We start from the raw sequence: 24,833 nt of genomic DNA, 5'->3' as shown, positions 1-24,833 counted from the left end.
CTTGGAGGAGAGACAATTACCGTTAAGTCCATCTAGGACTGTACAGAAGCCCTAATGACAGTGTGTCACATATTGTATGGATTAGGAGAAAGTCCCTTTCCAGTCTTATTCACTCAAAGGCAAAACAACCATATCACAGCCCTTTGGATTCCTAGACCCAGACAGCAAATGTGACTGCACTCCTCTAATGCTGGCAGAAGACTGACACATGACCAAGAGCACAAAAACATCATATTGTGTTCTAAAAACAATAATAGGAATGCAACCCTTTTAACTGAGCACTGTTTTACTTTCAGCAAGATATATTTTCACCCAGCACTGTGATTAAACGTCTCTTTCCATGTGTAGAAAAACCAATTACAAATCTGTTTGGCAGAGAGATGTTTATTATTCTAAAGTTCATATAAAGGACATGGAAACATCAAAGGACAGGAGCCTTTTCACACATGACAATCAATGTTTGCATGTCCCTGCTGCAGACTGCATGGGGAACTCAGCTTGCTTGCCTCAAACAAAGTTTGTTTTGAAGGCGACATTTGTTTACCTATTTAAATATCTAGCACCTTATACACCAGCAAAAAAACCCCAAAAACTTCTAATGTCTGCATCTCCTCTGCCTAGCTTAGCACGTTAAATGCTTGGCAAGCCTCATCTTTACAATATTATATTCAATACAAGGTTGGTCTTGTTTTCTAAAGTATCTAAACAAAACCATAATTGCAGTATGGATAATTATAGAAATACGTGTATCAGAAATATACTGTACTCATAATATTATGTATTCCCTGTACTTCTCATACTCCATATTGTTTTCAATATGTCCTTTTCCATTCAACAATACAAAGCTGTACTACAGTTGTAGATAACAGATCAATTATTGTCCTGTATCATTTCATTACTCACAGAGCACATCAATAAAAACAATAACGCAGACAAAATCTGATAATATTGGTCTCTGAATCAACATGTATCTGCTATTATTAATATGAAGCCTAGACAAATATTTGAGGTCATGTGAAATGTTGAAAATGTTTTCAGTGCAGACAAAATCATGTCCAAACTATGTTTATGCTCTGTTAGTTGAGGACATAGTTTATGCACATCACAATTATGGCTTCTCTGAAGGATGATTAAAGAGCAACTCTATGTAGGCGTGTGCGACAGCAGACTACATATTAATTTAAGGCCATATATTTTAAGAATCTCTCAAAATTCAACATTATGCAACAAATTGTTTTATATGGATTTGCTGTACTAACGTGACAACTGGACATCTCCAGCTATGGCAGGGCATAGCATCTATGGATATGCTGGTTATGATTTTGACACCAATTCTTCATTATGGGTATGGATGTTTCTGTATAGAACTTTTCTATCTGACCTAGTGGTTTTTCACTGAGATGAAATGTTCGTTTTAGTAATAGCAAAAAAAAAAAAAAAACACACATTCTTTTCGTTTAAGGCCTATCATGGGATTACTTCCATCTTTTGATTGTCTCTTGTCACTCCTCTGTTTGGATACTAGGTGAAGGTCTTCTGCTTTAAATGATGGTCAGATGACAGTGAAAAGGGGTGATAAACCTGAAACATTAGTAAGTCGCCAGTTCCAAAGCCTTGTTTGGGACGCCGACAGTCATGGCTTTTTGTCAAAAATTATGAGTCCAAAATAGGAGATTCCTGAGAGACCGCCAAAAAGAAAGGAAGAGAGGTCAAAAAGCGAAGGCTGCCGCTCCTCTGGACTGAGCTTTGTCAAGGTTTCCTGTTTATCAGTCTTATCACTGGGACTGGCTTTCAGCTTTGTGTGATTTTCCACAGAACAGAGAAAGCTGGAAATTTGGTCCTTTGTGTTCTTTTTCAGTGTCAGGTCTTTTCACCTAAGCACAGGGAGGCTCCTCAGAGGGGATCATTGGACTGCACGACGGAGCGTTGCAGAGAGAGCGGAAGGCGAAGATGGATGGGTCGTAGGCGTACCTGGGGGGAGGACGGCTGCCGCTCACGTTCTGTGGGAGGGAAAGATGAAAAAGAACATGAGGGACGAGACTTCTTGTTTGTCCTGTTTGAATCAGAGTGGCCAAAAGGGTTAAGGCCTACTCCACTCTCTGTGGCTTTTTAAGTAAGAGCAGTTTCAGTGTTTGAATCACACCTGTGCCACAGCCTTGTTCAAACCTCAGTCTCACGCATCCCCATTGTTTCTATCTAAGAGCGCTATTACCAACTTGAAACTCAGCTACCATGTCGATTGGAACGCATAATTTAACTGTTTTGAAATGAGAATATAACGCTTAAAGAAATGTCAGCGAGCCATTCCTTTACAGGTGTCGAGGCAAGCTTCATAGAGTCCAGAATAAAGCTGATTTTGCGATCACATTCCCTACTTTCTTCATTAGTACACACACCCAGGCAACCACCTGTTCTAGAAACTCCCCTTGGGAATGTAGCACTGTGCTATGATGGCTACAACCACACAACACCTCAATAGTTTCTTCCTAAAAGCAGTGTCTCTGCTCCACAAGCCTCCCAAGACCAATGAACAATGATCCCTCCCCCTGCCACCAGCTTCCACTCCCTCCTATTTCCAGAATGACACAGTTAGGTCTGTGCCCATTCCTGGACTCTGTAATTATTCAGTGTAATATGATAGTACTTATCATTCCTCCTGCATATGTAAGTGTTTATTTTGTGCAATAGGCTAATACTCATTTATTTATTATGTACCATCCAATCACAATTGGTATAACTCTGCTCTTAATTAACCTTATTCAGCTGCACCATATCAGCATAGTCTTGATTGCACTATTTTGAATGATCATATACTGAATGTAGATACAGTAGTATGCTGTACATAAGTGGTCTGTGTTGCATATGTTGTATAAGTCGTACGTTGTTAAACATACGTAGTTTGTTTTTGCACTGACTGCCAGGTCAAGTTCCTCGTGTGCCCTGTACATTTGGTGAAGAAAGTGATTCTGATTCTGATTATTAGCTAGTTACATATGACACGTCATTAGTTTTCCCACAATATAGGATCCAGAGAACACATCTGGGTATCAAGTGATTCATTGATATTGTTCAGAGAGCCATCTACAGCCCAGGACCAAAAGGAACTGTTAAAAACAAGCATTTTCAACACACTATGTCTGCCATTCTAGTTTAGAGCTGTCATCAAAATTATGTTGTTATCTACAAAACTGCTGTGCCCACACTTTGAGCCCCCAAATCCCATCCAGTCTTAATAAGTGAGACACTGAAAGATAAGTCATCTTATTAAAGGGATCATATTGTTATAATTATAGCCCAAGACCTGTATGGATCCCATCCAAATCTAGGACTACACTTGTAGATCCGGTGAATCGGCTCAGAAATATGCCTACACCAAGGCTCAGGCTCTCAACACATTATCTAGGTTGGCAAGGTCATTCATCTGGCTCACCTCTTTAATAACCACAGAAGAGCACTGGAAGAATATCTCGTCATTTATACAACTTAACATTAATATTAGCATCAACAGACGACTCACGGAGAACTCATTTGAAAATGAGGATCTCCATATACAAACCTTTCTCCCCCAGAAACTTGTGGAGCACTGGTTGGATTAATCTAATTCATGAGTGAAAATAAATATACTGATACCGAGGTCCCTGACTGAAAGTCTCCCATTGCTCATATTCTCAATAAGACTTCATAGGAACAAGAAAGTAATAGAGCACTGAGAGAACGCTAAACCCTGGGCAGAACTTTGTACCTCTTTTTTTTTTTTCTTCTCTAAAGGCTAAAGGGCCGTTTCTAAAATTAGTGGCCCCAAGTCATTTTCCTTACCCAACAGGAAATGGCTTCATGTGATTTGGCAGTGATGCAGAGCTCTCCTTGGCTTTGCTTGGAGCAGAAGACCTTGGTGTAGAAAGAGACTTTGCAAGTGCTTGCTTACTGCAATCAGAAACAGGTCCCTTTGGACAACAGGCTGACCACAGTCATAATCTGGGTCCGAACCTCAGAGCACAGATGTGGTCACACTCCACCCCCCCCATCCTCCCACCCTCTGAGTACGAAACAAGGCAAGGGATGTTATTCCTTCGTCCTAGCCTCAACTGGGAAGAAGTAATACCAATGTGAAAGGCAAGTAGCAACAAAAATCAGACGGGTGACATCCTAAATCTCCAGGAACCACAGATATGCCTCCAGTCGCCTCCTTTATTAAAAAGAAACACCACATCCTTCATCCAGGGATCCAAGGATCACATTTCTGATGGTAATTACAAGCAGTCCCTAAACTCTGAGGATCTCGGCCATAGAAAACATATTTAAACTCAGTTACAGAAACAGATTGGTTGCTGTGTTCTTATGGTATTGCTTTGGTACAGGCTCTCAGACTGTGGCTTACAAAAAAGTCTCAACGGCTGCCCAAATATTACAGTTGCCAAAATTCGGCCAGTAATACAGTTGCCTGAAGTAAACACTGTAAAGATTGCTGCGTATGCTCTAAATGAAGTTAATGTAGAACAAATATTGGTCAATAATACTCATCCAGCTACTTAAACATAACCTTTATGCACTTCCTCTGGATCTGAGAAGCTGTTCCCACACTTAATACCTCTGATACCTCTGGAAGGGGAAGTTCACCTTTGTTGACAGAAGGCGGACTCACTTTATCAATCCCTTTGACATCCTTGTAATTCAATTTTCAACATAATACCAATTGATTACCAGTTGGTTTTTTTTGTCGTTGTTGTTGTTGTTTTCATTTTGCAAAGAAGTAAGGAGAAGTGAGTAAAAAATCCACATCAGCCTGCAAAACTTAAAAAAGGACATAAGCAAGTTAATCTTAGCTGACGTCTCTTCCGTTCTTGTAATGACAAACAACTGTCTAAAAAGACTGTCTTTTTTGATGCAATAACATTTAATTCATACTCAATACAACTCAGATATACACTTGGTCAGTTTATCTCACTGTTCATCTAAAAAACTGATTTCTCATAACCCACTGGGAATCATAAATCTATAACATGCTATATAAAGCAGGTAGGTTAGATCTGGTGATCCCACTACCACTAAGCCTATATCTTAGAATGAGCAAATAGCTGATCTAAAAGGAACTCTTGAGTGTGGTATTCTGTGGTGTCTGACTCATCAGTTCCAAAATCTCAGATACAGCTACACTACTGGACAGTCCGCTAACAACAGTGTCTAATGTTTAACTAGAGCAGTATAAAGATGAAAAAAAAAAAAAACATTGTCAGCAGCAGTTCTTTGGGAGAAAACAGCTCACGGTCGACATGAATTATGCATGAAACTGGTCCAAACAGTCAAATTACAATATCACAACAGTGGTTTACAGATCAGTAACTTTGCAGTCTTTGTCACAGATGGTATAAAGCAGCGGATGACCACACTGAGGTGAATCACCAGCCAAAAACAGGAAGAAGCAGGAACTGTGGGCACATGATCACCAACACAGGACACTGTGGGAAAGTATCACTTGATCTGAAAATTTCTGGATCCTGTTGCAGCTTGCTGTCAATATTCAGTGATGGTGGCACAATTGTGTGGCGCAATGTTTTCCTCCATGTTTTTCATTGCTCAGATGGTATTAAATAATCTAATGGGGCAAACATTAGTTTATCTGATACTAACCAAGCAATGGCCAATTGCCACAAAATATTTGAGCATTGTTGCTGATCAGGTGCATCCCTTGATCAACTAGTTTACCCTTCATCAGATCAGAACTTTAAGCAAGCTAATGGCCATGCCACAGGCATGTATTGTCTCAGAATGATTCCAGGATCATGACATTAAGTTCACTTTACTAAAGTGTTCTCTTCAGCTCTCAGACCTAAACCAAACAGAGCATCTTTGGGATGAGACTGAACAGGCAGTGTGCAGCATAAATGAACTGCTGACCAGCCTGTGGTAATTCTCTCATGCCACTACATAGGCATTGACCTGTGGTATGTTTCAACACCTTAAAGAATGTATTCAATGAGGAAGAGTTCTGGAGGTAAAGGGCGGGATGACTCAGCATTGCATGGATGTATTTAGAAACTGTCCTCAGAGTCTGTACCCAAGGTAATTGTTACAATGGGTCCTTGAACCAATTCAAACATATGAAATCATGAAACTGTGACCTCAGATCAAAAAATGACATAAAACGCGCTGGTAAGTTTTAATACCTTATGAAAACTCTGGATGAATTTTCAGCTCACATTTTTATTAGGCTATGTTTGTATTAGGGGTGCAACCGTACACGGTATGTTGTCGAACCATTCGGTGCGCCCCCTATGGCTCAATACGCACACGTGAACTGCAGTATTACAACATGCCTGTCCTTTTCCTATAATTTCCAAAACTTGCTTATTGCGCTGCAAACTACACAAACATTGTACATTCAGATCCACAGAACATCGAAGGAGCCTATGAGAATTTCCCTGGAGCCTATCAGCGCTCTGTATGCAAATACAAGCTGGAGAAGAGAGGGGAAACTAATAACAAATATTCTCTCAGGTCTAAGGTGACAATGGCGAGCGCTAGCGAGAGAAGCAAATTTGAATCTTTCAAATCTATGACGGAGCATTAGGGCCACATTGAGGGGAAATAAAATCTTGAGATTTCGAGAATAAGGTCGTAATATTACGAGAATAAAGTCGTAATTGAGAAAAAAGTCATAATATTACAGGAATAAAGTCAGAATTTAATGAGAATAAAGTCATAATTTTATGAGACAAAATCATGTTACGAGAATAAAATCGTACAATTTTGGGGGGGGAAAAAACGATAATTTTGGGGGGAATATATTACCACCAACCAACAAAATGGGCAAGAGGACAGTCAAAGGCAGCCTCAGCCTGCTTCTAGTAACTGCTGTTTGTCTCAGGCGTCGTTATTTGTGAAACCTATACTAAAGTATAACTTCACAAGATGCTCCACGTTCCTCATTTTAACGTAGGTGGTGGACTGCTCTTCTGATATTTCCCCTCTAAATAACACGAAGCCTAAAATTACAACTTTATGCTCGTAACATAATGACTTTTTTCTCGTAAAATTACAATTTCATTCTCGTCATATTATGACTTTTTCTTGTAAAATTATGACTTTATTCTTGTAATATTACAACCTTGTTCTACAAATCTCAGATTTTTTTTCCCTTCAATGTGGCCCTAATACTCTGTCGTACAAATCCACTGCGCAGGAACATTTTGGATTCAGCGTTTAATACGATGGGTAAGAAGAAAGGTAAGAAGAAGCAAACAAAGTGCAGTCTGCAAGCATTGCTTTGCCACTGTCAGCCTAGTCAGTCATGCTGCCATTTTTCTGAATGTAAAGTTTTATTTGTGTATAGGCAAAATGAAGAGTTCACTGTTTAAAGCAGTGGTTCTAAATGCTGCTCCTGGGGGACTCTGCACGTTTTCCATCTTTCCCCGCTCTATATACCTGACTGATAAGTGTGATTAACATGCTCTTGATTAAATCAGGTGTGCTCAACCAATCAAAAGTGCCACTTACGAGTTCAGTCAGGTAGGTAGAGCAGAGAAAGATGGAAAATGTGCAGAGCACGGGTCCCCCAGGAGCAGGATTGAGAACCACTGGTTTAAAGGGTAATGTGTTTTTAGTTTTTGCTTTAACATAAAGACACCAAAACCATACCGTTACAGTGGCCCAAAAAACGGGATACACAACGAACCATGGGCCCACTATACCATTGGATGCCTAATCTGTATCAAATTCCTCTTTGGGCCATACGAAAATAGAATAAGATTCATTCATAAGTCATCAAAATGAATGCATAGAAATGACAGCATTTTCTCTGACCATGTTTTCATGCACAATGCATAATAAATCTCTTATACAAGTTCTAATAAACTTGGTACTTATTCCTAAATAAATGATTTGTTTTTTGACATGTGTGATTTAATTAATGATAGTGGGCAGGAGCAGTGCAAAGACAAACATAAGGCATAAAAGCCATGTGGCTTAGTATACAACTATACAACAAAGAGCAGAACTGGGAGAGGCCAGAGAGTGAGTGGAAAAGAGGAACAGAGGAAGAGAGAGCGAGAGAGAGAGAGAAAAATGGAAACTGGCAGAGACCCTCTGACTATCGCTTGATGACAACAACAAAGCAGAGGAGTGAAAGATAATGAACAACATATTTCTCCTGATGCCTCCAGATCACAGATCCTTCAACAGCCTGCGGTCTATAAATGGAAAATGACTTCAGCCTAGACAAGGCATATGCGTGCACACGCAGGCGCGCACACACATACACACACACACACACACACACTCATTCTCATTCTTCCTCTACTCTCTTCGACCATCACTCATTCCTCTCTTCATCCTCTTTACCTTAATCAAATAAGTAGGCCATTCAATCCCTTACAGATGTAGTGTAAGTTCTTGGATGTGCAGAGGAGAATGGACATTACGTAATGATCATGTTTTTAAATGGATTAGCACACGGCACACAATAGCAGTGATTTACTGAGTAACTCAAAAACTGGAAATTCACACACAAACATTTAAAACAATCAAACTAAGAGGAAAGGCCTGGTTCTTCTGTTATGACTGTAATGTCATTTCAACAATGGGAATGTTTATTTAATTATTCTCTCCTTGTTCTGTTTCACAAGCTTCATGCTAAGTTATCAGTACTAAATGTGAAAATAGCTTGGAATATGTTGTGTGAATCAACCCCACCCACTTGTTTCTCCTTCTCTCTCTCTCTCTCTCTGTTTGTGTGTATTTATGACTCATTTCTCATCCTCAGTCTCCAGAGTCACCCATGTGTGTGGTGATTCTCGCACTGCGTACAGCTCGGAGGAGGGAGGAAAGGAGCTCGTGGCACTCCGGCATGTTCCAAGCTGACAATGACGTCAGGGCTTGGCCACACTCAGCTAAGTCCTTCTGGACTGAAATGGCTCTGCCAGAAAACGCCCAGGCACCACAACCATGACTTTAGAGGTCACTGGGTACATTGGGACTATGGCAGTTTAAACAAGCGACTTCTGGTATTCTTCTGAGACATTTCCACTTTGAGAGGACTATTTAACAATTCTTGGCTTGATGGTATGATGGGATTATGATGGTATTTGGGTTGGTTTTAATGAACAGTGATGATGTTTCCTCTTGGACTGCTCTCAGTATTAGCAATACTTACTCTCTGTTGCAATGATTAGGTCTATGCTCAACTCAAAAAATGTCTTCATTTTACATGATATACAATGGACAAATCACGACTAAGCCCCAGCCAACAGAGAGTTGCACAATACAACTTATCACAACAGTGTTCAGTAAAACATGGGAGCATACCCTGTGCCAAATGCTATCACAACGTACATTTATAGGGGGAAGGCGTTAGTAATGAAAGTGATTCTATTCTTTTAGAAAGCAGAACCTATCTCAGTCCCTTGCCATACATTCTGAAAGTACAAACTCACCCGAATTTTTATAGTTCTTGTTTTCCCACCGCAGTTCTTCTTCAAGAGCATTTTCTGAAACACAGAGCACAAAGGGGTAACAGTGACACAGATTAGATCACTCATTAGCTTTCCATCTCAAAAATGTCAACTTCCTCCCATACCACACCACCCTTTGTGGAGGAAAACAGTCTGACATGGACAGTCTAAACATTCATTGCTGTCTTTTCAGCCCTGCTGGAAGACCTCTCTCGACACTGGGCCACAGTGACCATCAAAGCTAATAAACTTGCCCTTACGTAACAGAGCAAAAAACATCCTGTCGCCAATGTCCCCCAGAGGACCTCAACAGAAAAAACCCTTAAATTAACTCTTTTCACAGTCCAAAAAAAAATGGACAATAACCTAAACTATTACTTTTAAACTACTACTAAACTATTCCTCCCCTGATTAAAAAATGTTCGCCATTCAACCCGCCCCCCTTCTCTCTCTTAAATAAACTAACAAAGACTTGGCTGTTATGTAATTAAACACGTTTTTGACACCCATTGTCCACTGCTCGCCAGTACAGGGGACAGAACAGAATGCAAATACATATTAATTAATTTATTCATTTCAATATGTACTTACAGCACAGCTTCCATACTAATTAACATCCATATTCCTTTATTTTTAATGATTAATTTTGATCATTTGATTTCAATGTGTGCATAAATATACTGCATAATTAAATTAGAAGAAAAATGCAATTATAACTTCCCTTGGTGCAAGCTTTCATCAAAATGACAGGTTCTTTGACATGCCCAGCCACACAGCGGGTGGGGTTTAGACACCTGTCACCCAAACTATCCAAATCGAGACTCACTGCCAAAACAATAGCTGGGCCCCAGTGAGACTGTATAAAAACAATTAAGTTTAGCTTGCTGTGTATGGATTAAAAGGCACAAACCTAAATAATGCCAAGATTGCAGCTCAAAATGGGTCACTGTTATAATATGAGACAGCTGCTAGCAGATAAAATTAACTTAAATATGGTTTAAAAAAAATGTCTTCTAACTGAATGTGTGGGAAGTTTGTGAATGAATGTAGTGCTTTGGGATGAGTTTCTCTTTAAAAGAGACAGAGGAGAAATTGAGAGGACAAAGAGTGATAGTGTGACTTTCATGTTGAAGGTGCAGGAGGATGCATCAGAAAGGGATACCTTTAGCCGACAGTTGAGATTTTAAAGGGTTAAATCTAGTAAGGCTTTTGGCAGCCTCTTCATTACAACTCCCATTCCACTTGACCGAGCGTCCGTTCACACACATACACAGACACACAGACACAGAGCCCCGCTGTCTCTCATAATCTGCCCACACCACAGACTCCTAAAGACATATGGGGAGCCCTTAAATCCCCCTTCCCATCGAGTTTACGCTCTCCTCCTGTCCTCATCCCAGCACAAGGCATTTGCTCCAACTGGCATTGAGTTGGTTACAAAATTAGTTGTGAGCTGTTTCGTTTCTCTCTTTCTGTCCTCTATCCACCTAATTCCTTTTTTTCTCCTCATTCATTTATTCTTTCTGGCTTGGCTTCCATCTGAGAAGAGGGGGCCCCACATCTGCCATCCCATTCCCTCTCTCTTAAGGTGGCTGGCACTAGTGTCTAACTGACATGTGTGTTTGTGATTGTGCGTGTTTGTGTGTGTATGTATGTGTGTGTGTGTGTGTGTGTGTGTGTGTGCACGCATGACTACCGTTTTTGGCCCACCCTAGCTCCAGGGTGACATATCGGTTGTCTGAAATAACGTACAGTTTCCATTTCTGCAAACTAATCTCAGGATTTCTTTCAATTCAGTTAACACGTTAAAAAAACGGTTTCATACAATGGTTCTCTAATCCTTTCTAATGAGGCCATATGCTCTAATGCGTTTGTCCATTTGGTTACACTGGGCTGATACAAACTGATATTCTGATAAGTGAAAGGCTTTCAAAACAAACAAAAGAAAACAAAAAAATACTGGTGATTTCACTTGGATGGATATGTCAGGAATATGCCGCACAAAAACTATAATAAATAAATAAACAATAATAAAAATAAATATTTTTTGTTCTTTCCGACCCTGAGACACAGTTCATGAACCCAGTAATGAATGTACCAATCACGTGCTAATGTGACAACCCATAAGGCTTATGAATATGTTAACACCAAAGCCTAACCTGCTGCATCTTCTCTAGGTCCAGGCTGGGTCTTCTAGGCTCTCCGGCATAGACTGGTCGATGTCTCCAGTAGGGCATTGCCGGCTGCTCAAAGTGGCTGAGAATGATGGGTCTGGCTGGGACCCTGAATCCAGAATGAGGGGGCTTGATGCTGCGTGGAGGAGAAGAGCTGAAAAGCACCGGGCTGGGGGAGGCCGCCACCAGCCGAGTCGCCCCATCTACCTCCGTCGAACGGCACAGATCCCTGACCTCCTCGTCGCTAGAGGCACTGCTGTGTTCGCCGTGATGATGCCACTTTCGGCTCCCGTCCATGCCTGTTGTACCTGCTATGCGCTCCAACTCCTCCTCGGAGCTGTGATGATCAAGCGAGGGATCAAGGAGGACACGGAGGCGTCGCAGGTGAGCTGGTGAGAGGACTTCTTGATTGTGCTGCTGGCTGGTTGCCAAAGGAGTCAGGCTGCAGTTCCGCCTTCGTTCTGGAGGTTTAATCATGTCATCATTTCATGTTATATGTTTCTGATTACTCACTGGCTTCATATCAGAGCATGTATTTGTAACTGAACCAACAACTAACCATTTTTTAAGTCTTAAAATTTAATGTCAGATGAGCATACGAATTTGAGAAGGGTTCAGAAAACAGTGAAACGCAATAGTTCATCAAGGGTTGAGTGCAATACTTATCAGGTTGCATTTTTACAGGAAGAATTTTAAAGGGTACATTAATTAATAGGTTGTAAATAGGGTAACCACACCTCAGTCAAATAACATTACTGCGACAGTGTCTCATCCTTGCAGTACTTGCCACGACTCACCTCTGTCAATTTGTGCAAGTTCTTGGTTCTCCCCCTCTGAATCTTCACTCTCTCCCCCTTCTTCACTGCCATGATAGGAAACCTGTGTGTCAAACCAACATTCATTTCATATAATTAATCCCACACATGGGACATGATACTCAGTCTGAACACACTCACACACAGACACACACACACACACACACACACACATATACGTACACACGCACGCACACACACACACACACACACACACACACACAAACATGCTTGAACAAACATGCACATGTAAGGCTAGTATTTCATGTCCCTGGGTGCTTAGCACACATTTATCTGTTCAACTGTGAAGTTATGTCACATCTGTTTTCCAATTTAACTGCAGGAAACCATGGACTAGCCTATTATCACATTAACATGACTAACACATGAGAAACACAGAAAGACAAATGCCCTGAGATCTCGTCCTATATTCTTCGATATCAAAACCTATCTGCACGTAGGTTCTTTGTAAAAAGTGCTATACAGCTAACACTAAACTGAATTATACTGAATCCAAGAATGATAGATAATTTTGGTTTGAATCTAATTGTTGATCTCCCTAGGGAAAGTAGTTTTTAAAAAGTTCTGAAAAACACACATGAAAATGGCTGACTTAGAAAGAGTTCAAAGGAAAGCCAAGGCTGTAAATGTGAGTGTGCCAAACACCGACACCAATCAGCTGTACTAATGTAACTCTACACACTGTAAAAAAAAAAAAAAAAGGCCTAGCTCTGCTCTTTCAAACCAGACCTGCCACCCCCCATGTTTCTATGTCTGTTGGATCATTTAGAGAGCTCCAAACCACTCCTTTCAGCACAACAGTCATAAGTCTGTCCCAGAAAAAAAAGAACACAGAGCAAACCAAAGCATTAAACGGTTAAGTAACGTGCTACAAGCTAATTATCTCCAGGCCAGGCCAGCCAGCTGCTGTCTGTACATATAAACCGTTCAGCTTTTGACAAACAAGAGAGAGAGAGAGAGAGAGAGAGAGAGAGAGCAACATATCAACTTAAATATTTTGGTTTGATATAGTAAATGAAGACTAGTATTTCACCTTCTTCAGGTTTGACATCAACTGCCTCTTACTAAGTCACGGAAATGCAGTCTTTCACTTGAAGAGATTTTGAAAACAGTTTCAGAAAGATGAGCTATTTTCTGAGCAACAAATTCAAAGTATTAGTTGAAAGTAGGACCACTAAAAGACTTTCTCCACCCTACCATAACTGAAATTCAAACACACTTGAATCCCCAGTTCAGTTCACCACTTCCCACCACAAGCCTTCCTAACACAGCGTGTGTTGATTATAGGTGAACAGAACTACACTCTATACATCAGAACTGTACAGTGCAAACAGGTGCAGGGCGTTAGCAGAGATGAATCTTAAAAACAAAGCCGCCCCAGTTTTAAAACTGTATAACAGAGGAAGCAGCAAAACCTGTAACACATACCCATACCCAGATGTATCCTCCACATAAGTCAGGATCAACATCCACTTTATATATATATGACTGTATGCCAATGACTGTATGAAACTAAGGAAATGACTGTGTATAAATATAGGCCATATTTTTGTAAATAAATAAATAAATAAATAAATATGTACATCCAATATTTGGGATGAACTTAAGAGTTCTCCTTACTCTTGTGGATGATACTAATATAGATGTGGTAGATAATGAATAGATCACACCTCCATAAGTCATTATGTTGGCAAACAGTAACACAAATATCACCACTCACAGTCAATTTCTTGTTGTGCAGTAGTCTCTTTATGACTTAATTAAATGTTAAATGTAAGGTTATGATTTTTGTTTTTCTAGAATGCAGTGCAAGTATTTGACTCCAGAAATGCTGTGTTATCATGGTAGTTTTGGATGGCTGGGAAGGCAAAGACCAAAAGTCCAAAAGGTCTAAACAGAAATCCTCTTCCCCCTCCACACAGATAAAAAAAAAAAAAAACTGCATTCCTGGATGACCCTGTGACCATCAGACTGCTCACAGATGTTGTGTCTAAACATAGTGATCATTAAGAACCAAAGACAGAATGGGACAGATGTCAAAGACTCACTGTCTTCAACTTCTACGTGGGTTTGGACATAAGGAGGACTGTACGGGCTGAAAGCAACACATGCATGGCCTGAGACATCCATGTTTGCCTTTTGGATATAAAAAAAAAAAAACCCTTCAAGTCTTTTCTCTCTGTAAAGTCATGCAACTACATGTGAAAAAAACCCTCGTAAATTCAACCTGACATGCAACAGATGGTTGCACATGGGCTGCGTTGGCATTAACCCATCACCAACCTGCCACCTACCATCTACGGTGACACCTTCTTCAGCTCTCAACGTGATCCTCTACACCTATATCCCTTATCACACACGACGTTCTGGACACACACATAATTACACAAACCAAACTGCACCGTGTGACAACTCGTCGTTTTATAGCACGCGCCCTGCCTTCGATGGAGGGGTTTTCGATCGTTAGTCTGGTAGAATCAGAGGCAACATTGCAGTTGTCATTCTAAAAGACTGAATTACACAGACCATGAATTTCTGTGAACACCCTGTACTGAAAGGATGACACTTGCACTGACTATGATGTATAAAATGCTCACAGATCATTTAACCATCACTTGGTAATAAATGCATAATGCTATTACATCAGGTGCAGTGAGGTATACTTTGGGGTAGTATACTTTACCTATGGTTCTGTACTATACTGCTATTAACACTACATGGAGCTATACAGTGTATACTACATATATGGCCTGCATATTGCACTTCCATACTACCCACACTCTAATACTGTTGCACATTATATGGGTTGAATGAATCTCTTATACCGTTGTTCACTCTAAAGGCTCAGTGAGTCTGTTACACTGCTGTTCACTTCAAGGATTCGCTGAGTCTGCTAACCTGTGATTTCCATGTGCACATAAATATTTATGTACCCGAGCATTTCTTACTTCACAAAACTACTTTAGCAAAAGTGAAAAGAACTAGCCTGTAAAATACATATTCTCCTAAATTTTACTAAGCCATACATAAGAGAACAAATTAACTTGTTAATTCCAATTTCTGCCAAGCGTATACCTGGCAGAAACTTGTCACAGATCAGAGCCCTGAGGCATATTTTACCAGTACCGCTGGGTTTTCTATGCCAGACAATGCCCATGACAGTACAGGCAGCTGGTGTGGAACTGAGCTCATTAGAGCTGGTACAGAACCAGTTTTTCCGTCTAAGAATCCCAGAGTTTATTGCAATGAATGAGAATGTAAAACCACCGTTGATCAGTGCTGAGAGGAAACTTCTAGAAACACTGCTCGTAAGCTTGCATGGAGTAGCACTTATAAGAAGACTCACAAGAACGCTACATGTTCCTGTACTGACTCTGACTCAAAACAGTCTGTTTTTAAATAATTCTGACAACCAATCTATTCTAAAGGTAAAATACAACTGGCTCAGAACCAAAGGGGCATGGAAAAAGGAATATACCGTTTACTCTCATCTGCAATGAGCAATTCAAGTTAGGGATGGATGCAAACACATAACCTCATACACACAACCACACAGACCACAGCACCCCATGACAACTAAATACCACCACATGGGGCCTGTTACCCAGGAAACAGGCCTCTTAGGGGAAGGTGATAGCATCTTCACCTGCAATTGGTATGTGTGTGTGTGTGTGTGTGTGTGTGAGAGAGAGAGAGAGAGAGAGAGAGAGAAAGAGAGAGAGAGAGAGAGAGAGAGAGAAAGAGAGAGAGAGAGAGAGAGAGAGAGAGAGAAAGAATGTGTTTTTGTGTACGTGGGTCTCATACACACTCCTCAAGGACTAAGCACTATCCGAGACTGGATCTAATCTTTTTCAAACAATTTCCACTAAAATATGTTTGGCATTACTTTTGTCCAAAATGTCTCTCTATGAGGGTGTTTCCCACACTGGAAGTTGTGCATGAAGACTTGAGACCTTGAGACTAACAATGTGCTTCTCAGCAATGATGCTGTTGCTGCTTCAGCCCTCTGCACTAGGACTTAATCCTCCTTTAAGGTAAAGGTCATCTCTTAGGTAACCTGGTTTGACTTGTTCTTCACATGTATTCACAAGGGATGCAATACCTGAACCATTCATTATATTTCTCAAAACAGTCAAAATATCTACATCTATAAACTATACTGTAAACTACCACATCATATGAAATTATGATATATCATATATAAGTACACACGCCTAAACGAAGTGTCTGTATGTATAAGTAGCATAGACCACACAGGCTGTATGTAGCTGATATGCCGTAGAATATTGTTAATAAATTAGGAAATGTGACAACGACCACTGTTTAATTTTCCTGACTTGTATTGCGTTCTGTTTGGCCGTTAACCATGTTTGTAACTTTGCAGAGCTGGATGTGTGTGCAGTTCCCACGAAATCAAAAGTTAAAACACAAACAAACATAGAAAAGTGATCACCATTATAATCTGTTACACTGCTACATTGCACTGCATTGCACTACATTGCACCGCAATTATTTGCGTGTGTGTGTGTGTGTGTTTGTTTGTTTGTTACTGGCAGGACTGACTCTCGTTCAAACTTTTTTTCTGTATATTTTCAATTCCCCCCCAAATTTTGTGTATAACTGACAGACATATTTTGTGTGTGTGTGTGTGTGTGTGTGAATGTGAATGTGCTTTAGAGCATGGCTGGCAGTTTGTCATCCCTGTATGCCTTTGCCTATTTGCATGGCTTTTGCAGTGGAGCAGAACTGATTTGCTTACTCTTCAACACACGACACAATGAGCAACTTCAGCGTGGCTTTTGTATGTACAGTCTTAGGTCCTTTTCAACTTTTCTGCTCTTAACAGAGACAAAGTGTCTTTGTGAGACACTTGACATACCAAAGGCACAAAGACACAAGCATCATTTACATGCTCACTAGACAGGGATGGACAAGTTTGAGATTGTCATGATCAACGTGAATGAAGTTTTGCAATAACAGTAATGGAACTCATAAAAAAAAAAAACCTCACTGGGCTACCCATTCCGTAATTGAGAAATAATTACAATAATTACAAAGATTTGATTGCGCACGCTGGGTTTTCATCTTATCATTAATCTGAGTAATGGACAAAACACTGGTTGGTAAACAGCTTTCCTACTGAAACACTTCTTTGGAAGTGTTCTCTAATTTTGGACTTTTTCAACTGAATTTGGGTCAGACAAATTGGCACATATCCTTAGGAGTCGACGTAAAATCCAAAGTCATTAGCTAATCATTAACGTCTGAACCTAGGATGTCAGTGGGCCAACTATGCACTGAGACAGTAGAGCTGAACTGTTCAATTCATGAGGCATCAAAGCCATTAAACAGTAAACAAATGGTCCTCAATTTCCAATTTCCCTTCCCCCTTTTCAGCTCTACATCTGTTCTGTTAATGCATCTCATGATATCAACAACAAGCACTGCCCCACCAAGACACCGGGGACAAGCTAAAACGAGCTAGGCTCAAGCTACTGCAATCTGTTGCCTATATGTCAGCAATGCTTTTGCACATCAGAAAAGATTAACCAATATAATGTGTCTTTTTGCTTCTTGCATACTATTTTTATTAATATTACACAGATATTGTTTCCCTAGGGATGAAAAATAGGCTAAAATGTCACTGCAGATCTCCATTACCATAAGGGCACAACAGTGCAATAAAGCTGTCATGGTGTGATTGTGAGAGGCCCTTGTTTTTGAATATTTGTACAACTGGAGTTATTCAGCTCACACCACTATTATATAGCACTAGGTTGGACGCTAACACGTATCTGTGATCCTAACATATAATTTCAGTACTGTGTAGAGGGCTTTACATTTTCTGTATGTTTACAAAACACACACAAGCTATAATGACTTGTACAAGGCTTCTGATAGAAAAGTTTTACAACACCAAAGTGCTCTAGCATTAGGCTACATGTGCTCCGGACTCAGGCATCTTTATTTTCTTGTTTATGTGTCATACTAATCAGACGACTCCATTTCTCTTTACACTGACTAGAATTACAATTCTCAATGCAGAAGTTCAATTTTATTATGTTGTGTGTCTCTACTGATATCCTGTCCTAAATGGAAGAGCAAGAAAAGCTTTGCTATTTGCATAGTGTCAACCTGATAAAGGCTTAAACTATGTGGCTAATGCTACATGCCTGTAATATAATCAACTGGTGTAAACAGGGTATAGCAGAGCACAGCTGTGACAATGAGCTTCACATGCTCTCATACCACTATGCCCTGTTTGATGGATTAGCGGGAGGGCTGTTCCATCCAAAAGTGTGTGAGAGATTAGGGCCAGCAATGACAAATTAGGATTACAGGCTACAGGGTGAGTGCGAGTTGGGAGAAGTGTGTATTTGTATGAGCATGTTTGTGTACCATGTTCTTGTGGCACAGAGTTGATCAAATGTCACCATGCAGTTATAAATATCTTACAAGCAGCAATTATGCAGAGACATCTGTAGCCCCAACTTTGGAAACTCTTTTCCAAAACGTTTTTGTTGTTAATGCCAAAAGTGTCCAGTATTTCTTGGGTAATAGTTGAGAGTTAGACTCTGAGCAAACTTATTGAGCTTTATTCACAACAAAATGGAAATTACAGCAAAATGGAAGAATACAAATGAGAATAAAAGATACTCCTCTGATCAAAGTCAAGGGTCCTCTGATGAATGTCACAGGTCAGTGTGCAGTTACACATTCTCACACACATGCCTAGAAGGAACCGCATCACACAGTCCTCAAGCCCTTTAGGACACACACACACACACACACACAGGTATACCAATTTGTGATAAAAAAAAAAAATACTAATCAGAAACAATATACAATGTGAAAAGGAGCATGCTATCTGTGTAAGGCACTGCTTAGTGGGTGTTAGGTGAGAACTGCATATTGGGACTCCACACACACGTGTGTTAGCATCATGAGGACTAGTTTGTGCCATCTGCTCAACAGTTTGGAGGAGAAGGTGGCCATGTCATCATGGCCAGGCAGCATGGGTGTGTGTGTGTGTGTGGTGTGTGTGCATGTGTGAGTCTGTGTGTGAGAGAGAGGGAGAGAGAGAGAGAGAGAGAGAGAGAGCATGTATTTGCCTGGATGAGCATGTGACTCAGTGTGATCACTGCAACAAGCCATTCTGTCCCACAGTACAGTCTCAAAATCTCACACACACACACACAAACACACAGACACATGCACACACATACACAAACACACACTGAACTTCTCACTTATTCACACTGTCAAAACTACAAAGGCACAAACGTACACACGGCAGAGCACAAAGGCCACACGGTAGAGCACATTTGTGTGTCGACTTCAGTGCCTCCTCTTCCACTGAAAACAATCCAAATTCCCCACAAAACACATGTGTATTTGTGTGTTTAGTGTGAAAGGCCTTAAGCCAGCACAGAGAGGCACATCTGAGGCTAATAAGGACCAGATTTTCCTCTCGTTAAGGTTTTTCAAATATGACAAGGAGCATAAGAAAGCTCAACATCTTCTGCTCTCCTTTCTGCCTTTTTTTTCTGTTTGGGAGAGGTTCACAAGTGCAGCACAGGCGTGTATCTACAACTTTACACTTCTCTTTTCTCAATCCACTACCTCTCACTACTCCACTACTTGCCACTGGCATACATTTTCAACGTATCTGAACCAAATACTAAAAATACGACCAGCTATAGCACAGGCTTTTGACTGAGCACAATTATGGAGCACCGGTGTTGAAATAATCATTGTTGACATTACAAACAGAATTAGAAACATGAACTTGGACTAATCAGCAATTCAAAGTGACTGATCATGTTTACAATGTGTGCCTTAATTCTTGGAAACACTCACTGAAATAAATAGCATATTCACCATCAACACCGAGAACAGAGCTGCACAGAGTGACAAAGTAAATCTAAATGATTCTGTGACTTTAGTAACTCGAGACATGGAGGTTCTAAGCTCTGGGCCTCTTCTTAAGTAGTCTGAAGTGGTGTTTGTGTAAGAGTGGCTAAGTTATAAAAAGAAAATTATTTGTTTTTAAAAATACAATTTCGGGCTATCGTTTCAAATTTGCACAAAGACTCCTGACAGTTTGCGCTTTGGCAGTCTTTCTTTGAAAGGATTTCAAAGAATTTCAGAATTTCAACATAAAAAATAACGCATGACAACAAATACAGGAAGTGCTGTAAATGTTGCAAATGCAAAAGACTGGTGACCATACTGCCTGAAATAGCCTAGTTACTTTTAATGTATAACTTTTAACAAGCTGGCTGTCAGGATCGGATCAGACCAATTTGTGCGTCAACAGGTTGGATGGCCTGAGATGAGACGTTTCATAAATACTTCTTGGGGAGACACAGGTGCGGGAGGCGACCATGCAACAAAAACAGAAAACTGCAAAACAAAACAAAACAAAAAAAAAAAAGGAAAAAAATCTAAAGAGGAATGTCACAGTTAGAGAAAGCTGCAATGCAACTCCACTGCTACATCTTTGTTTTGTGAGCAAAGTACATTTGAAGGTGGATGTGTGAAACTAATTATTTTTTTCTGAAAATAACAAAATATCAATATTCTACGCACTGCTATAGTGAAAAGACTACAGATTTTTATAAAGGTTAATTTGAAAAACACTGAAAAACCAGCCTCCATGCCGACTTTGTAAAAAACACGATGTATCAGATAGATACTTCTGAAGACACAACTTCGTACCAGTGAATGAAGAACCTAATTAAGAAAATCATTGTTGTGTTCTTAAAAAAAAAAAAAGAAAGAAAGAAAGAAAGAAAGAAAGAAAGACTTCTTGCGATGCAGCAGTATGAACACAGCCCAACTGCAACATTTACAGTAGATGACTTTTCCCCTGAGTTGGATATAATCACCATAATCATTCAGTATGATACACTATAATCAACGTAATCATTTCCTTACATTCCCCATAACTTAAGGCCTGTATTCCGGAATACTGTGTAAACAGTACTCACTAGCATTCACTGTCAATTTCCTATGAATGCGCATGGAACAGTAACTCCTGCAGAGGAATACAGGCTAAAGCATGAACTGCTAAGTGACAAATGTATTGTGTCATGTGGTTATCAGTTTCTATAGCGGAGGACAAAAATTCTGATTACAAAGGCTCTGCAAACCACAGATGACTGAATTATCTTTCGGTATTAGCTATAAAATGCAGTCTGTTGCCTAAAGAGGTCTTTGGAATGTGCCATGTGCGTCACTGCACATCAGTGTTTCAGGTGCCCTGTCACTACAAACTTATGTAACTCCTCACTGTCTGTAAGACACTTTAATCCTTTATATGAAGTCGATCTAAATGCAAACAGTGACACACAGACACACTTTCGCTGAGTTGTTTTCAGTCATCTTGCTTTTGGAGAAGCATAATCCCATTAAAAACAATCTCTTGTGAAAAAGCCAGGGTAAACAGGCCCACTCAAACACAGGAAGACACACAATAAACACAGCTCCAAGCCCACACAAAAAACACCCTCAGGGCCAGAGCTCAATGAGTGAGTGAGTGAGTGTGTGTGTGTGTGTGTGTGTGTGCATTTGTACAAATGGCCTTGATTCTCCAAAACAAGTGATTAATCTCACATTTGTGAGTGTGTGTGTGTGTGTGTGTGTGTCCTGATCAAGAATGTAAACACAACATCCTCCAGATCAGGGTTCTTCAAATCTGGTCCTGATGGTCTACAGTCCTGCTGCCCTCCACTTATAATTCCACGCCTTCATGTCTTACTCGGAACACAGGTGTGTCCGTTCTTTAGCCCATTACAGACCACAGTGCATGCTTTGAAAACCAGGAGGATTATGGAACAGGATTTTACAAACTTCGTTCAATATTCTCTGTTTGGAGAGGAATCCATTCAGGTCTCGCAAATTCAGTATCATCCACATACACAAATAAGTAGGCTATAAAGTAAAAACTGGATACAGATATACACGCACACACGCACACACACACACACACACACACACTATGACGTGCTGGCCACAGTCAGCTGACCTTACCTCGATAACCTTTCCTGGCATTAGCCTGGGCTCCAATCAGTGTAATTGTATTTATTAGTGTAAGCCATAGGGGTCAAGCATGGAGCAAGGGGTGTGTCCAACAGAAATACAGGAATAACCATCTTTGACAGGGATTGGCCACTTTAAAAACCTTTCCCTCTAGCCATCCACGCAGTCAATGTCTCTAGACTGCTGGTTTAGCACTGGTAATAGAGTGCAAACATGTGGTAGGCCTACTTGAGCTATGCTGGGTTAGGGCTATTTCAGTTGAATTCAATTCTTTCCCAATTCATTGCCATGAATAAATATTCATATATAAATGTATAAATATGCATATTAGAATATTCATACATAGGCCTATATACATTACTGGGTGATTGAATAGGAAAGGACCGAGAGGGCATTGTTCACTGTTGGGACACAGATACATGAGACCTTTAATTTCTCTGTCTTTAGCCAACAAAGTTCAACCTTTCCCTTTACAGAGCTAAATGGTGACCATACAACCACAAGACCACAGCCACCCATTGGTGGTGAAGTTCTAAGAAACGTTTGCAACTTCCATAAGGAACAAAGCTTGCTGACAGAGACACTGCAAACTGTCAACTGATATGTCACTCGTGTGTGTGTGTGTGTGTGTGTGTGTGTGTGTGTGTGCGCATTGCTCTTTCATCTTGCAGTTCATCATTTCAAGGGTGCTTTTGAAGTAGACTGAGGAAGTAAAGTTTGGCAAACTAGCAAAGTTCCAAACCAGATGCAAAATAAGCAATGGCCTAAAATACAGAGTAATAATAAACTCAACACTCCCACATTCATCAGGAATGCATAATGTTTGTAACATCTGTCAGTACACAGATCATCACCAAGCAACCTACGTAACCCATAATACAGCACAGTACACACTGCCTGACATTATAATACCAATGAGACATAGGCCATGTTATAGCGTATTAATATGTGGATCAAAATGATTCACACACTTAAGAGTCCTTAGGATGCTGCCAGGGGCCATTTATATCAGCCTTATACAGTGTATAAAAGCTTCATCACAAACTGTACCACATTATTGTGTATGGGTTGTCTCTTTAAGAAGTGGGAAAGAGTGGGAAATTTAGGGTGACTGGGTGCATGTGTGTGTGTGTGTGTGTGTGTGTGTGTCGGTCCCAGCCCCTATGTGTGCGTTTGTGTGAGTAACTGACAAAGGGACCAAAAGTACTGTAGCATTCAGCTGTATCTGAGAGCACAAGTCTGTTTCTGAACGTAGAAATGCAACAACTGGTTTTGCCCATACAAATCAGGTCATAACACTATAAAATATTAAATAGTGGCTAGTGCTAAGAAATCAGTCATTCTGAACCTTTTCGTTTTTCCCCACACATCCCACCACAAAAGACAATGAAACTTCAACAAGTGAAGTAATAAAATGAACAAGAGAAATACTTTAGGTATGACAAGAATTTAGATTCTTAATGTGACTCTATCTGTAATTAGTAGTTATCAAAGTAAGAATAAATAATGTGTACCAGTATGCTTTTTCTTACAAAAGATTCAACTCTGTTCAGAGGGTATTACAAGATTAAACAAGAGCTCAACTGAACGAATTTTCCGAGTGGAATTTCTAAACTGAAATAATGTAAGTTCCGACTAAACATTCTGTGTTATTCATTATATGTATGCAAGGTCTTACCTTAAACTGAAAAGGATGTATCTCATTCAAGGAATGTCGTCTTAGCTTTTTAGTAAGGGTCTTCAACATCCTGGTATATCTAAGGAACTTTCCCAATGGCCTGCGTTGCTAAAAATCGCTTATGCAATTACACATTCATATTTCATTTAAAAAAGCCCCGAAGTTGTTTCCATCTTCAATGCATAAATTGAAAAATAATTCTGCACTAAAAATATAGAACTTTCCGAAACACATAAACAACCCACAGTCCCAGGCACATGCACTCATAATGGCACTCGCATAAAAACAAAAAAATAAAATAAGTTTCGATCAGCTAAAGTGAAATGCGACAAGTTCCCTATAAGCTTTTTACTCTAACATTTAGACTTGTTTGAAGAAGTCATCTTCACTTGTCAGCGTCAACCGTTATTTCACGAGTCGGAATTTAGCCAAGATTACATGCGCATTCTCAGTTCGGTATCGTGTTGATTTAGCCTCCAAGCCACAGTCTTAAACTGACACCAGTTCGGCTGCTCCCAGACTCGTCATACATTCATTAAATAAACTTCAACTTCATTTCCAACGCTTATTGCCAAAGTAAGGTAGACTACGCAACGTTGAAAATTTCCAATCAACTCCTTCATATACAGACACGCACACTGTACACACACATACT

General features: G+C 40.1%; 1 protein-coding gene across 1 annotated transcript; it reads right to left on the bottom strand.

Moving 5' to 3' along the window:
- Nucleotides 1–379: 379 nt before the first annotated feature.
- LOC115823150 (uncharacterized) lies at nucleotides 380–24,833 on the bottom strand. The gene is made up of 5 exons (XM_030787176.1): nucleotides 24,179–24,833; nucleotides 12,418–12,499; nucleotides 11,606–12,081; nucleotides 9,429–9,482; nucleotides 380–2,000 (listed from the first exon to the last, which is right to left on the bottom strand). Exons 1-5 carry the CDS (start codon nucleotides 24,245–24,247, stop codon nucleotides 1,875–1,877), a joined length of 807 nt encoding a protein of 268 aa, XP_030643036.1. The 5' UTR covers nucleotides 24,248–24,833; the 3' UTR covers nucleotides 380–1,874.

Source organism: Chanos chanos, chromosome 10, assembly GCF_902362185.1.
Source record: "Chanos chanos chromosome 10, fChaCha1.1, whole genome shotgun sequence".
NCBI classification, from domain to species: Eukaryota; Metazoa; Chordata; class Actinopteri; order Gonorynchiformes; family Chanidae; genus Chanos; species Chanos chanos.
Note: the sequence above shows the minus strand (reverse complement) of the source record. Positions and strands in the feature narration are given on the sequence as shown.

Bases quoted from the DNA above. Each gene is read 5' to 3' on its own strand.
- LOC115823150 (XM_030787176.1), bottom strand. From the start codon at position 24,247: ATGTTGAAGACCCTTACTAAAAAGCTAAGACGACATTCCTTGAATGAG. The intron at 9,483-11,605 runs GTTAGGCTTTGG...TCTGTGTTTCAG, and splicing joins ACCTAGAGAAGATGCAGCAG to AAAATGCTCTTGAAGAAGAA. The intron at 2,001-9,428 runs GTGAGTTTGTAC...TCCCTCCCACAG, and splicing joins CAAGAACTATAAAAATTCGG to AACGTGAGCGGCAGCCGTCC.